Source organism: Schistocerca serialis, chromosome 1 (genome assembly GCF_023864345.2).
Source record: "Schistocerca serialis cubense isolate TAMUIC-IGC-003099 chromosome 1, iqSchSeri2.2, whole genome shotgun sequence".
NCBI lineage: Eukaryota > Metazoa > Arthropoda > Insecta > Orthoptera > Acrididae > Schistocerca > Schistocerca serialis.
Genome location: NC_064638.1, coordinates 207,917,677 through 207,934,917, shown reverse-complemented (window position 1 = coordinate 207,934,917; position 17,241 = coordinate 207,917,677). Strand labels below are relative to the sequence as shown.

The 17,241-nt window shown below is 40.3% G+C and overlaps 1 protein-coding gene across 1 annotated transcript in view; it reads right to left on the bottom strand.

Annotated features, from left to right (window-relative positions):
- The window catches only part of LOC126465865 (estradiol 17-beta-dehydrogenase 2-like), a 192,592-nt gene that overhangs the window by 29,387 nt on the left and 145,964 nt on the right, over nucleotides 1-17,241 (bottom strand). The window contains exons 5-6 of the mRNA XM_050096340.1: nucleotides 9,883-10,015; nucleotides 4,491-4,602 (exon numbers count right to left, since the gene is read on the bottom strand). Of these exons, the coding sequence (XP_049952297.1) occupies nucleotides 4,491-4,602; nucleotides 9,883-10,015 (245 nt within the window). The remainder of the gene's footprint in view (nucleotides 1-4,490; nucleotides 4,603-9,882; nucleotides 10,016-17,241) is intronic.

Here is a 17,241-nt window from a genome sequence, read left to right as displayed (position 1 = left end):
CGCGAAATGCAAACGTTTGGAAAGGAGGACACTAGATCTACATCTACATGATTACTCTGCAGTTCACAATTAAGAGTGTGGCAGAGGGTTCATCGCACCATCTTCAAGCTATTTTCTGCCGTTCCACTTTCGAACAGCGCGCGGAAAAACGAACACTTAATTTTTTCCGTGTGGGTTCTGATTTCTCTCATTTTATTATGATGATTATTTCTCCATATGTAGATGGACGCCAACATAATATAATCACACTCTGACGAGAAATCTGTGATTGAAATTTGATGAGAAGATCTTCCATCACGAAAAACGCCTTTATTTTAATGATTGCCACCCTATTTCACATATCATACCGTAGCCCCATCTCGCCTATTTCGCGATAGTACAAAATGAACTGTCCTTCTTTGAATTTTTCGATGCCCTCCGTCAATACTACCTGATTTGGATCCCATATTGCACAACAATAGTCCAGAAGATAGCGAACAAGCATACTGTAAGTAGTCTATTTAGCAGATCCCCCCCACATACATCTCGCGTATTGACCACGAGGAGAAAATTCGAGAAATTAGAGCCAACACAGAGGCTTGCCGACAATCATTCTTCTCACGCACAATTCGTGAGAGGAACAGGGTTGGGGAGATCAGACAGTGGTACCGAAAGTACCCTCCGCCACAAACCATTAGGTGGCTTGCGGAATATGATGTAGATGTAGAAAATGGTTCTGGAAACTCGCCGAATCACTAACAGAGAGGTTGTTGATGATGTCAGCATATTATTTTGGATTATTTGGGAATGAAATGTGTAGGAGCAAAGTTTGTATTTAAATAGTTGAATTTTGACCAAAAACGATGTCGCGTAGACATCGCTCAGTAATTGCTGAATGATCAAGAACTTCTAAAGAAGGTTATAACAGGTGGCGTTAACGTAAGTATATGGGTATGACGCCGAAACCAAGGTCCAGTCGTTCCAATGGAATCTTCTCACGTTTTTTTTTTTTTTTTTTTTTTTTTTTTTTTACAGTGGGATGGTTCATCATGGTTCAAATGGCTCTGAGCACTATGGAACTTAACTGCTGAGGTCACACAGTCCCCTAGAACTTGGAACTACCTAAACCTAACTAGCGTAAGGACATCACACACATCCACGCCCTAGGCAGGATTCGAACCTGCGACCGTAGCGGTCGCGCGGTTCCAGACTGTAGCGCCTAGAACCTCTCGGCCACTCCGGCCGGCAGATCATTATGAGTTCTTACTTTATGGCCGTACGGTCAGTAAGGAATACTACCTGGAAGTTATGCGCTGTTTGCGTGAAGCAGTCCGAAGAAACCGAACAGAATTGTGGCAAAACCGTTTGTGGAAATTGCATCGCGATAGTGCTTCCGCTCACACCTCAGAGCTTGTTCGTGATTTTTTGGCAAAAAATAGAATTGCTATGTTGCCTCAACAGCCATTTTCGCCGGACACGGTCTCCAGTGACTTCTTTCTATTCCAGAGGTGGAAGAAAATCATGAAATGACGTCATTTTGCCACCGTTTCAGATAAAAACGGAATCGCTGAGGGAATTGAACGCCGTAACGAAAAGTGGTTTCCAGAAGTGCTTCAAAGATTAGAAAAAGCGCTGGCACAGTTGTATTACATCTGAGGGAACAAAGTTAATGTTCATGAATAAATAAAGACTCTTGAAATAGGAAAGTTCCCGTTATTTTTTGATCACACGTCGGACACTTTAGTGTGTTACAGTGACAGGAAATGCAGTTTATTTGGTGTGATGCTGTTACTCCTATAGCAGAATCGAACTATCGGAAACTTTAAACTGACGCGATTATGAGAAAAACAGCATTTCTAATCGGGCGTTTTTTTAAAATTTACTTTGTATTATTATAATAAACGTGTTATAATAAGTATTAGATTCGGAGTGTAAGAAGAAATGCAGATGATAAACGGGTATTCATTGGACAAATATATTATACTAGAACTGACACGTGATTACATTTTCACGCAATTTGGGTACATAGATCCTGAGAAATCAGTACCCAGAACAACCACATCAGGCCGTAATAGCGGCCTTGATACGCCTGGGCATTGAGTCAAACAGAGCTTGGATGGCGTGTACAGGTACAGCTGCCCATGCAGCTTCAGTCATCAAGAGTAGTGACTGGCGTATTGCGACGAGCCAGTTGCTCGGCCACCATTGACCAGACGTTTTCAATTGGTGAGAGATCTGGAGAATGTGCTGGCCAGGGCAGCATTCGATCATTTTCTCTATCCAGAAAGGCCCGTACAGGACCTGCAACATGCGGTCGTGTATTATCCTGCTGAAATTTAGGGTTTCGCAGGGATCGAATGAAGGGTAGAGCCACGGGTTGTAACACATGTGAAATGTAGTGTCCACTGTTCAAAGTGCCGTCAATGTGAACAAGAGGTGACCGAGACGTGTAACCAATGACACCCCATACCATCACGCCGGGTGATACGCCAGCATGACGATGACGAATACACGCTTCCAATGTGTGTTCACCGCGATGTGGCCAAACACGGATGCGACCATCATGATGCTGAAAACAGAACTGGATTCATCCGAAAAAATGACGTTTTGCCATTCGTGCACCCAGGTTCGTCGTTGGGTACAACATCGCAGGCGCTCCTGTCTGTGATGTAGCGTCAAGGGTAACAGCAGCCATGGTCTCCGAGCTGATAGTCCATGCTGCTGCAAACGTCGTGGAACTGTTCGTGCAGATGGTTGTTGTCTTGCATACGTCCCTATCTGTTGAGTCACGGATCGAGACGTGGCTGCACGATCCGTTACAGCCATGCGGATAAGATGCCTATCATCTCGACTGCTAGTGATACGAGGCCGTTGGGATCCAGCGTGGCGTTCCGTATTACCCTCCTGAACCCACCGATTCCATATTCTGCTAAACGTCATTGAATATCGACCAACGCAAATAGCAATGTCGCGATACGATAAACTACAATCGCGATAGGCTACAGTCCGACCTTTATCAAAGTCGGAAACGTGATGGTACGCATTTCTTCTCCTTACACGAGGCATCACAACAACATTTCACCAGGCAACGCTGGTCAACTGCTGTTTGTGTATGAGAAATCGGATGGAAACTTTCCTCATGTCAGCACGTTGTAAGTGTCGCCACCGGCGCCAACCTTGTGTGAATGCTCTGAAAAGTTAATCATTTGCATATCACAGAATCTTCTTCCTGTCGGTTAAATTTTGCGTCTGTAGCACGTCATCTTCGTGGTGTAGCAATTTTAATGGCCAGTAGTGTATGTACAAGAGACAAGAGGGAATAATGAGTGGAACACAAAGAACGTAGTGCTCGGTTTATGAAGGGTGCAAGACAGCGATGTATTCTCTTGCCGCTGCTGTTCAGTCTGTACTGTAGAGAAAGCAATGTTGGAAATAAAAGAAAGTTCCTGACTGGAATTAAAATTCAAAGTGGATGGATATCAATGATAAGATTTGCTGATGTCATTGCTACCTGAGTGAAAGTGAAGAAAAATTACAGTATCTGCTGAATAGAATGAGCCGTTCAGTGAGTACATAATATGAATTGAGAGTAAATCGGAGAATGACAAAAGTAATGAGAAGTAGCAGAAATGAGAACAACGGGAAACTTAAGATCAGGACTGGTGATCACGAAGTATAAAGAATTCCGGTACCTAGACAGCAACATAACGCTTGACGGGCGGAGCGAGTACGACAAAAATGCAGACTGGCACTGACGTTAAGTACTTCTGGCCAAGAGAAGTCTACTAGTATAAAATGTAGGCTTTTATGTGAGGAAGGAATTTCTGAGAAACGTTTAGAGCACGTCATTGTATGGCAATGAAACATGGACTGAAGGAAAACCGGAAAAGAAGAGAATCGAAGTGTTTGAGGGGTGGTGCTACAGAAGAATGTTGAAAATTAAAGGAATAAGGGACATCTATTCAGATGTCACGCAATAACTTTTAAGTGAAGGAACTGTCATGGGTAAAAACTAGAGGAAGGCAGAGACTGGAATACATCCAACAAATAATTGAGGACGTAGGTCCCGAGTGCTACTGTGAGATGATGAAAGTGACACTGGAGAGGAATTAGTGATGAGCCCCATCAAACTAGTCAGAAGACTGATTAAGTAAAGAAAATTCTAATAATAATAATAATAACAGAAATAGTTATGGTGATGGGAAGTAATGTTGTGCAGTGTAAAATTATTAATTTATATTGCATAATTTGTGAAAGAGAAATACAGCAAGTGTCAAATTACAGGCCAAAAGCTATAATGGAATGAAATAAATAAATAAACATACTACACGACGAATGGAAAAAAATTCTGTACTCAGTTTATTATTCGTTAGTGAAAAAGACTGAAGACTGCAGCAATAGCAAAAGAAGGTCTACACAACCATGGTATTTGGTCACTTTTGAATAAACAGCTGTGTGAACGTGAAGACATCAGGTGACACAGCGTAGATTACTGTGTGTTAGAAACTTACCTCACAATTCTTTCTTGCTGCCTGTCGAATGCTTTCTTTGTCATCCGAGAGAGTCTTCTCTGTATTTTCAACATATTTCGACTGCAAGTATTCTGCATCAGTAAGAGCAGTTCTGCAAGAAACCAAAACGTAAAGAAATAACACATGTAGGGAGTGAACCCAAAATAACAAAAACAAAGAGAACCTAATTATGCTTGAAAATTTTATACCATATCAGGACATGCTGAGTATGTGAACGTATAACGAAATGTGTCAATGACAAAACGTGCATACAACAGTAAAATGTGCCTACATTCATGTTTTCCTTGTTTTATAGCTATATTTAATTTGTTAATTCGTTGTTCGACATTCGTAGTATCGTGTCTTCCTACAAGTATTCGGATTACTTTAATACAGATGAATGTCGAGAGAGAATGTGTGTGTGTGTGTGTGTGTGTGTGTGTGTGTGTGTGTGTGAGAGAGAGAGAGAGAGAGAGAGAGAGAGAGAGAGAGAGAAGAGAGAAAATGTTCTGCTAAGGAGGAGGACTATTCTTTCGTCGGCAACCACGTTACCTTCCTCATCTCACGGTGAACCCCGTAAGATGCGTACTTGGACAGCCTTTGAATTCAGTTGGTGGTTGTATAATTCTTCACTGTGCAATCATCACATCTCGTTACATTTATGGACACTAGTAAAGACGATCTTTCTGAAACATACATACTGACATGGTATTCCTTATACTTTAATGTGGATAACGCTGTTAATGTAATTCTGGAGTTTCTTCTCTCGAAATGGGCTGTTCAACTAGAAGAGCAATATCACCAGGCTGAATACAGAAATTCAAGATATTAGTGTTTACAGTTTCGTTATTATTGTGTCGTTCATTTTAGAATGTATTTTTGATAGGAAAGTGTCTGACAGGTATATCGGTTTGACATTTATGCATATTTCACCAGCAATCCGCTTGTTAGTGTGTAGCGCATAGCTCCTTAGCTGGCCCCACTGCAATTAAACAGAATTTTTTTCTATTTTGTACATAGCATTTCTTATGAAGAGCCGCGCGGGGTAGCCGCGTGGTCTCAGGCGCCTTGCCTCGGTTCGCGCGGCCTTCTCCGTCGGATGTTTGAGTCCTCCCCAGGGCATGAGTGTGTGTGTTGCCCTTAGCATCAGTTAGTTTAAGTTAGATTAAATAGTGTGTAAGCCTATGGACCGATGACCTCAGCAGTTTGGTCCCATAGGAACTTACCACAAATTTACAAAATTTCTTATAAAGAGAGTGCAGTCATATTTCGTTCTAGATCGTATGATACTCCTGTATATCAAAAGTCCTCACCAAAGTTTTGTTAAGAAGCGCGTCACGTTCAGAAGAAGCTGGAACATTTCTGGGAGGTATTCAATATGGCAGTTCTTAGAAACAAACATCTAATGTTTTTCCTAGTGTCGTAATCAGTCTGCTTTTTGTATAAGTGTAGCAAGTTGGGAAGCTGCCTCTCTCTCAATCAGAGAGAGCTGCTGGAAAATTATTTTGGTAGCTTAGTAGCATTTTATTAGAAACTGGTTAATAAGTTTCCTCAATGCAAGATGAGAGAAGTACTGATCCATAGGAGTAGATGGACGAAGGATTGTCTCCAGTTTTCGACCTGTGGAGTAATTACTTGTGCAAACCGCTAAGTAGAAAATGATTCGCAAAACATATATTACTGAAGTGTTACAGTAGCAAATCTTTTACACATTCTGAGAAAGTTCACAGCATTGCCAAAAAAAAAAAAAATATATGCTTATCCTCTACAGATCTGCAACGGTTAAAGTATTAGAACGAATGTAGATTAGGTTCAACATTTCGTCGAGTTCGAGATCATTAGAGATGTACTGCAAGCTTGGATTATGGAAGGAAATCCGTTGTGTCCTTTACAAAAGGACTATCGCAGCATTTAGGGAAACCGCAGAAAAGCTAAATCTGGTTGATCTAGTATCCTCCCAATAAGAGTCAGTGTCTTAATCATTGTGTCACCTCGGTCTGCGTTCAAATATTGCATAATTCGACATTAATGAATAACGAAAAATGATTTTCTGCTTCTGCTAGAGATTCTGGAGGTTTTTACAATACGGAAAGGCGCACTATTTATCCTAAGAATGCCCTGTGAAAGACTCGGCAATCGTTTTAAAATATTTAAGTCCTTAAATCTTACGTTACAGAGTTTCAGTTCACCTCTAGGTATCTGTGTGACACTATATTTATAAAAATCAAAATCAAATGCCGTCTTGATAATTTTGTTGAAAAAGGAACACACTTTATTAGTTCAATGTTTTACAGATATTAAACTAGTGAGTGGTTTGTACACTGTTCTCTCATTGCTCTTTTCCTTGCTGTGGCAGTTCTTGTACATCATGCATCAACCAAATGGTTGGTTTTTAAATTAATTCCAGCCTTTAAAACCTCGCCTAAAGCTCGCCGTCATAACGTATTCTTTGGCTCAAGGCGCTAGCTTATTTTTGAAATTTTCCTCACGGAATGTCTTCCTGTTCGCCGTCGTCATTGCTGAAAAAGACGCCATTCGGAAATGAATGTCCATCTGGGCGAAACGTAAATGTCTTTTCGTAAGAAATGCAAATGAACACGCCTCAGTTGTTGCCTCAAGGAGTCTCCACAGCCTTTCCCACCGAACTCGAACAGTGCTGTGAGACCATACCCTACGAGGGACATGATGTAACGGGGACTTTGGCTCAGGGTTGTCGTTCAGAAAGAATTCTCTCACACTTCACGGAATGTGTGAATACGCATATCAGTTTGGCATACGAGTTGAACTAGTCACGTATAAAAAAATCAGTCCGCAGAGAGTAAGAGACCACTTTATCAACAAAATAAGGTTTTTGTCAGCGTGGACCTACAGCACAACAAAAAACATTCACCAGTGAGCAAATGTGGGACATGTTGGGATGCTGTCTGTACGTTGTATGTTACCTGCAGTTTTCAGGTAACACAACTTGACGAAATGTGACATCAGTGGAAAGCAGCGTTGAGTGCAGCCAGCCAAGATCACTTCCGATAGCTGTACTGTCTTTGTCGTCTGTATGACCCATTGGAGTGCTGCGTCATTTAGAAACCAAAGACAAATCAGTCTTGGCAACATGCACTACCGGTCAGTTTGATGGCCGCATTGGCTCAAAGAACTGATTAAACATTGACCTTCGTCTGTCAACGTGTGATGCGGGATTTTCAAGTATCGCGCAACTGGTCTCCGTTTTTTTTAGTAGAACTCTACAGTTTATAACAGATGTGTTGCTGCAGTTATTGTAGTAGAGATAAGGAAACTTCGGGGAAGGAAACCGCGAGGAAGATCAGTTTACATTTCGAACAAATGTAGGAACACGCGAGGCAAACTGACCCTACCACTTACCTCAGAAGTTAGGACAAGGAAAGACAAACCTACATTCATAATATTCGTAGACTTGGAAAAAGGTTTTGACAATGTTGAGTGGAACACTCTCTTTGAAATTTGGAAGTATCAGGTATAAGATGCGGGGAGCGAAAGGCTATTAACAACTTTTACAGAAATCAGATGGCTGTTATAAGAGTCGAGGGACATGACAGGGAAGCAGTGTTTGAGAAGGGAGTGAGACAGGGTTGAAGTCTGTCACCAATGTTATTAAATATGTACGTTGAGCATGTAGTAAAGCAAGCCAAAGAAAAATTTGGAATAGGAATTAAAGTTCAGGTAGAAGAAATAAAATTTTAGGGTTTGCCGATGGCATTGTAATACTGCCAGAGGCAGCAAACGTCGTGGCATAGTATTAAATGGAATGGACAGTGTCTTGAAAGGAAAATGTAAGACGACCATAAAAAGAAAGCAAAACAAGGGTAATGAAATGTAGTAGAATTAGACTAGGAAACAAGACACATAACACAATAACCTAGTTTCGTTATTTGGTCACCAAAATAACTGATGGCCGAAGTAGAGAGGATACAAAATGTAGACTAGTAATGACAAGAAAAGCGTTGCTGAGGAACAGAAATTTGTTAACAGCGAATATCGATTTAAGTCTTAGGACGTCTTTTCTAAAGCATGTGTATGGAGTGTGTCAATGTATGGAAGTGATACATAGAAAATAAACAGTTTAGACAAGAAGAGAATAGAAGCTTTTGAAATGTGGCGCTGCAGAAGAATGAAATGTGGTGCTACAGAAGAATTCTGAAGTTAAGATGGGTAGATCACGTAACTAATGAGGAGACACTGAATAGAACTGGGGAGAAAAAAGATTTGTGTCAGGGATCGGTTAATAGGACACATTCTGAGACATAGTGGGCTCACGCATTTAGTACTGCAGAGGAGTGTGTGTGTGTGTGTTTGTGTATGGAGGGGGGGGGGGGAGGTAAAATTGTAGAGGAAGGCCAAGAGATGAATACAGTAAGATTCAGAAGGATGTAAGATGAAAGTACTTATTCAAAGAGGAAGAGGCTTCATAGGTTACAGGCATGGAGAGTTGCGGAGGGCACTTTATGTGCCACTGTCATTACCTCCCTTTCCTGTTCCAGTCGCGTACGGTTCGCGGGAAGAACGACTGCCGGAAAGCCTCCGTGCGCGCTCGAATCTCTCTAATTTTACATTCGTGATCTCCTCGGGAGGTATAAGTAGGGGGAAGCAATATATTCGATACCTCATCCAGAAATGCACCCTCTCGAAACCTGGACAGCAAGCTACACCACGATGCAGAGCGCCTCTCTTGCAGAGTCTGCCACTTGAGTTTGCTAAACATCTCCGTAACGCTATCACGCTTACCAAATAACCCTGTGACGAAACGCGCCGCTCTTCTTTGGATCTTCTCTATCTCCTCCGTCAACCCGATCTGGTACGGATCCCACACTGATGAGCAATACTCAAGTATAGGTCGTATAGGTAGTTTATTGTACGATCACCAGATTTAGCACCTCTTTTAGTTTCCGTGGGAAAAACCGAAACAACACGTCTATATGAACACTGAGGACTCCATTGATATGCAGTACAGGACCTGGGCTGCGGGAAGTTTAAATGAAATTCAGCGGGCAACATTGTCAGCGTGGAATCTTTAACATGGGTATCACTACTCTTAATATGGCAGCCGTAATAGCAATCTCTTCTGATCGAGAGACAGTCATTCTTGGCGCTACTGTCTTGTTACTATTTCATCAAATCCCGCACTTTTACGCTCTCTCTAACACCAGAGAGAAAAGTAATTAGTTAAAAAAAGTCAGAAATCGGCAGCTATAAAAATAAAAAAATTACTTACGTACTTCAGAAGACTTTTCATAATATCCGAAATAACGTAGCGGAAACCACGACTCGTTACATTTACTCGTTCTACTTATATTTTAGGTGGCCCGTGTCATTTGCCGCACGCAAGGTGTACACTTGCATGGTATGGTAATGTACTCACTCATATAATAGCGGTTCGACAGCACAGACAGTGACGGACCATTTCTTCATTTCCAATCTCAAGACGTCGGTAAACATCGTCAGCGCACTTTTGGACAAGCAGTAAGTACTCGCCATCGGAAATGGCAATCTGCCTGTAACATCACAAACGACAAACTCCATCTTAGCGTCAGTGTTCTCCCTCCGTCTTTTTTTAGCAGGCATTCATACGAAAACCTTACAAGAAAACGTGTAACACAATATTCATATGGGTAATTTAAAACGGACACCATATATAAATGAAAGTCTCAACACACAGTTCGCGGTGGTCTTAAAAGCGAGATCCACTTTAATACGAACGAATCTCATGGCTGGAGATGATAGAACTGTTCGAATCTCACTTAGCGACACGACAGTGTCGATAAATGCGAACGAGCATGCTGTTGCCCTCTATGCAGGAGGATACAATCGTGCAAATTTGGGAATTCAAAATTGGTATACGTTGTTCAATTCGTACAAATAAATTTCATTTAAATAGTGGTACGACGTCCCATTATTACATGCCAATTACTATTCAAAAGAATAACAGAAGCTCTAATGAATAATTGGAAGTTGGTAAACCATCCGAGCGTTGTCAGACTGTTTTAGATAATGTGAATGATTATATTGCTGCTAATTAATTTGTATCAAATGTTTATCTGCTGTCTTCAAGAAACTAGCGAACAAGCGCTATTTAATACGCACTGAATTATGCAGTAAATTTCAACTCATATTAATAACGTTAAAAAAGTATTTTTAAACAAAACCAAATATCTCAAATTCTCACAAATTACGAGGATAATACGCACTTTCCACAGTTACACTGAAGTAGCGCTTACGCGACTGCAACATTTACGGATAATATCCAGATGCACAGACTTCAGAAGCTCTCAGATATTTTTGTTTCTCTATCTTCAAGCGAACTGATAACTATTCACCGAACTAATCATTCACCGAAAGTGATACGCTTTCTATCTAGCATCACCAGACACTATTAACATTGTGAATAAATAACATTCATTTTAAAATTAGATACTTGAAAACAGTTTTCTTTATGAATGATTGCATTGGCAATACATCTAGTATGTAGTAACACAAATGGAAAGACAGCGTGACACTACCTGTGAACATTTGTGTTTTGTAATCAAATTTCGTAAGATGCGAATAACATATACTTTCAAATCATAAAAGCAAACAGTGCAAGAGAATTTTTTGCAATGACCGAAGAATAGGACTCAAAAGCCGCGAAGATGATTAAACTAGTGAATTGTTGCATTGCAAGTTCGATTCCTGCTTCTGATAACATGAAAGGAGAAGCAGTTGTGATAAGAATGTGCAACAAGGAACAAAAAATGGTCATAGCAATGTTTCAAAAGTGTAATTCTTCAGCAAAGCTGTCATTCAACATATAAAAACCCAGAGAAGGAAAGTATAGTATACTCGCAACGATTACAGCGTTCTTACTGGTGATGCTTTGTAAACAACAGCAGAAAGTGCCTAATGAAGGAGCTTCTCAATTTTCAGATACTGTAAAACAGCAAGTAACCAAAGTATCTAGGAGGGTTTACCCTAGGTAAGCGTGGGCTAGGAATTTCTGTGTAAAATCTCGCAGCTGGTGCATTTTACCCTTAGTTTATCTCTTGGTTGTTTCACACTAGTGATCCCCTCAGACTATCACAACTTTCATATGAGAATTATCGAGGTGTAACTGTTATTTTAAACATTGTAGCAGCTGTAGCCAGATCTGACTCAATAGGCAACGCTAATTGTAATTTCATTTCATCTTGGAGACTATTGGAAGGGCTTAATTACACACACATTAACTTGTCTCCTGATACGATTGCTCTTCGGCTTTTGCTTAATCAAAAGTCGAGGTTCACATAAATAGGGTAAGATAAAAAAAATGGCAATGGAGGCCATACATCTGACTCTACATCAGCGTGGAATAACTTGAAAAACTTTAGTATTGGTAAGGCAACGAATTTAGATGGAATGAGGTTAATGAAATGAATTAAATATTTCGAGATGAAATCAAAATAATCTCTTCCATAAGTATTTCCGTTTTGAAATCACCTCTGCATTGCTAACAAATGCCAAATATATGTAAGGGATGTTCTCTTTGAGTAGTGCTGAACACTTCGGCAATTTGAGGTCGCAGTGGGGAGTGTCTGTCACCGAATACTATCGTCATCCCAACCCCAGTGCGATGCAATTTCCAACTAGCACCCTACGGTTTCATCGAAAAGCTAAGCATTCGTATAGGAAGAGAGAAAGAGAGAATAAAAAATTCAACAAGTCACAGAAAATGAAACATCCGATATTACAGTACCTTTGCCAACATCACTGACACTGTTTTGCATACAGAAGAAGTAAAATTACTCGAAAAAGGTCTGAAACACAATGTCAGCACACTTATCGACGAAAAATACATTGAAAACCTCATAGCTGACACAGGAAAACAGCAACGAAACTAGTGAGGTAACACTGGTGTGACGAGAGAGCTAGTCAGTAATGAAATCAAAAACATAAAAAGCAAGCAGAGGAAACCGAAAAAACACAGATTCCATAACACTGACAAAACTTAGAGAGAAACCACAAGAACACAACACCATCATCACAAGGGCAGATAAAGGAAACACAGTGGTTCTCATTGATAAAGAGCAATACATCAGTAAGACACAAGAGTTCATTACAAAAAATAAAATTATAAATCTACAATCAGATCCAGCTAACAGATTCCAAACGAAGTTGAGGAACTCTCTGAAAGACATTCAACATACAATAGAAAACAATGGAAAAAGAAAACTGCTGCAAACATATCCGATTGCACCTTCCCTCCGATGCTAACCACAGCTAAAAAGGAAGCTCTCCTCAGCAGAGCTATTGTGACTTAAAGAAACACTCGCACTACTTGCCCACTTGCAAGATATATGTTGAAAATATTATCAGAAAACTACAACTTACAAGAGGATGGGACTATAAGAATCACACTCAATTGATTCAGCACGTAAAAGACATACAAGTTCCAGACACAGCCACCCTCCTGTGATTTGATGTAGAGAATACATATTCCAATATCCCAATAATTGAAACAATAAACATTACAGAACAAAATCTTAAAACACACAGTACACTTCCACATTAATATATCAAAGAAACAGTCAGGCTTATAGAGCTATTTCATGTCAATAATGAATTCTATCTGCAAAGTGAAGGATTACCAATGTGGTCCCAGTGTCTGGAACCACAGCAGACATATTTATGAACCATGTAGGATAGATTATATTCAACAAAATAGCGCCAAATAGGGACAACATCCTATACTGGGTTAGATATATATAGATGACATCTTATGCCTGATAGATGAACCAAACAATAAAATTGACCAGTGACATACAGACATAAATTCTATTCATGATAAGACACATTTTACAGTCGAGAAAGAGCAAAATAGACAGTTAAATTTCTTGGACATCATGGTAAAGATTCGAAACAATCAACACACATTTGACATATACCGAAAACCGACAACAACAGCCACAATTATAAATGAGACATCGGAACATCCCAGTTCTCAAAAGCAGGCAACACTTACATACATGCTCCACAGATTAAACACAGTACCATTAGATACAGACAATTACAGAAAAGAAATGAATGCCATGATACAAATAGTCACAAACAGTCGATACAAAGATGAGTAACAAAGCTGAACAATAAAATCAAGAAACAGGATAGAACAAACACCCAGCTGTCATCCACACAAGGACAAAAATCACACACAACTAAATACACAAAATACAAGAATAGAAACAACACAAAGTGTGAAAGAAACAGAAAGTAAAAGATGGTACACAATGACATACAACCGCAAATACACAAACAGAATAACCAATGTTTTCGAAATACAAGGCATAAAAATAGCACGCCAAACCAACAAATCCATTCAGAAATACTTCCCAAAAACAATGGGATAAACTGATCTGTCTGAGAAATCACGAATATACCAAATGAAATACAATACATGTGATGGAAGATACATATGTCAAACCAGGAGGACATTTGACCCAGGTACAAAGAACATGTAAGAGCTTAGAAGTATAGGACAAATCGCTCAACTTTCGCAGAACACTTACACCAACAGCAACATAAAATTACAGCCAGAGATACAGACACGGAAATCTTAAGGATAAACAACAACAAAAAACACCTCTCCATCTTACAAGACAACTACCACACCCGAAAAACCATAACAGAAATAAAACAACTCATAAATGATCAAACCAACATGGCAAACCATACACTCTTTAAACTTATTGGCACTTAGTGTAACATTAAATGTACACATATAACCACAAGCTCCATTTGCCACTACCATCTCCTCCCAGATTCTGTCCCCTAATCACCGTCCTGCCCCCCTTCCCCTCCCCCCCCCCCTGCAAAAAAAGGAATGTGAACCCATCCCCACTTCTCTACCTACATACAAGACAATTGCACTAACTCTCTCTCTCTCTTTCTCTCTCTCTCTCTCTCTCTCTCTCTCTCTCTCTCTCTCACACACACACACACACACGCACACACACAAAAGATAGAATAGTCACAGGTTGGCAACACTCACAACACGAACGAAAACAAGCGAACGGACATAGAGGCTGTGGCAGTGCAGAACGAGAAACAGTTTATAAGTGAAGCGAAAATAATGCAGGCAGGAAATTCTGCAGAATGGCAAAAACTGCCAAATACAAATGTGAAATGAAGCCTTTCGATGCCAACCGCTGCTAGCAAGGAGGGAAGAAGCCGAATACGTAAAGAAACACCGTAAGTAACTTGCAGACCAACTTTATAAAGAAAACGCTGTTTTTAACCTAAAAAAATGAAAAATGTACAAAACTATGGATCCGATTTGCAGAATAATCACGGAAGATGCTTAAAAAATCGCGTGTGATGTAATTCTTTTTAATTAAATTGCAGTCAGCTCAAGACAGATAACGTACAGTAACAGATATCATATCTATATAACAACGGGAACATGCTGTTAAAAATCTCAATTATTTAAGTTACATATAAATATAATAAACATCGTATATTAAAGAATTACATGCCTAAAAACACCTCTGTATTAGAAGTGAACGTTGTGTCAAAGTTACAAAGCAATCGACGAAGAACTTTCGGAGATACATGATTCTGAAAATACAAACATTTACATTTTTATAGCGACTCCCCTTTTATTACATATATATTACATATGTATCAGATGACGTTCCAGTAGGTATATAAAACACGTGAGTATTCGACTGCAATGTTGTGTCAAAATTTCAAAGCAATCGGTCAAGAACTTTGGAAGATACACGATTTTGAACAAATGATCACGTGTATGTAGAATCAAAATGTTATGTTGAAAGGAAAAGTGAGCTTAGCAGAAGTGCGCATTGTTCTAGTTAAGTGGCATGCTGTAGATTAGACATGGATAATTAGTGACAAGCTTGGAGAGAGAGCAGAGCTGTAATTCGAGAAGCTGAGTGGTAGAGCGAACGCTAAGAGTCTTCTTTTAACCGGAGAAATCTGACAGCATTGGAGAACTTATGTCAATTCCATATACCTATTTGAACTAGATCTAGTGTATCGAATACTGCAAGCGCAGGGAGAAATGAAATATTAATATTCGTTTACTGTTTCTCAGAAAGTGCTTCTGGACCATAGCATCGCATGGCAGTGGGGCAACAGGAGAGGAAGACATGCAAAGCGAAGCATTTTAGATGGTGTGTTGCGAAGGGTTCTGAGAATTTAGCGGACTGTCAAAGAATAAGGAGGTTCTTACAGTCAATGTTCCAGAAGACGCACGGACAACAAAAGCCGCCCGACTTTCAACGTAGCCGTTACAAGAAGCATTTACATCTACTGGGCTGTTCACATACCCATTACGCGACCGTGGTGAAGAGGAGGATGTCAATGATTTCCCTTTTGGCTGCAAGAGCAGATACAACGCCAGGCCTAATACGCTGTCTGGTCAGCATTGTTTTTGCCGACATTTGCCACCGTACTCCCCTGCTTGAAAGACTTAAGAGAATATCGCCGTTTTTATGCCTTTTGTTGGACGCGCAGTTCAGCTTATATGATTCTACTATAAATTTATGCTTATGACGATGTGTAAGATACTAAATCCAATGTCTACGTTGCCGCTCAGTGTGTTGAACCTTATATGGTTCAAATGGCTCTGAGCACTATGGGACTCAACTGCTGTGGTCATTAGTCCCCTAGAACTTAGAACTAGTTAAACCTAACTAACCTAAGGACATCACACACATCCATGCCCGAGGCAGGATTCGAACCTGCGACCGTAGCGGTCTTGCGGTTCCAGACTGCAGCGCCTTTAACCGCACGGCCACTTCGGCCGGCCGAACCTTATATGTATGACGAAGTACGTGTAAGTCCTGCTCAGATGCCAAAATAAAAAAAATGTTTAGAAAAAAAGTTTGTAGGTAGGATAACATTTCGGTTTTCTTTGAACAAAGAGTAACAATATTGCTTCTTTTTGAAACCGGTGTTGCACGTTTGAACCTGTGGTATAGTTTCAATATGTTTCAGAGAACTTACGGCGATTGGTTTCAATAAGCATAGCGAAATGGTTTGAGCTACGTTATTTTGAATACTCTTGCTCATGAACTGTTGACACTACATCTATATCTGCATCTACATCCATACTTCGCAAGCCACCTGACGGTGTGTGGGGGAGGGTACTTTGAGTAACTCTATCGGTTCTCCTTTCTGTTCCAGTCTCGTATTGTTCGTGGAAAGAAAAATTGTCGGTATGCCTCTGTGTGGGCTCTAATTTCACTGATTTTATCCTCATGGTCTCTTCGCGAGATATACGTAGGAGGTAGCAATATACTGCTTGACTCCTCGGTGAAGGTATGTTCTCGAAACTTCAACAAAAGCCCGTACCGAGCTACTGAGGGTCTCTCTTGCAGAGTCTTCCACTGGAGTTTATCTATCATCTCCGTAACGCTTCCGCGATTACTAAATGATCCTGTAACGAAGCGCACTGCTCTCTGTTGGATCTTCTCTATCTCTTCTATCAACCCTATCTGGTATGGATCCCACACCGGTGAGCAGTATTCAAGCAGTGGGCGAACAAGTGTACTGTAGCCTACTTCCTTTGTTTTTGGATTGCATTTCCTTAGGATTCTTCCAATGAATCTCAGTCTGGCATCTGCTTTACCGACGAATAATTTTATATGGTCACTCCATTTTAAATCAATCCTAGTGCCTACTCCCAGATAATTTATGGAATTAACTGCTTCCAGTTGCTGACCTGCTGTATTGTAGCTAAATGATAAAGGAT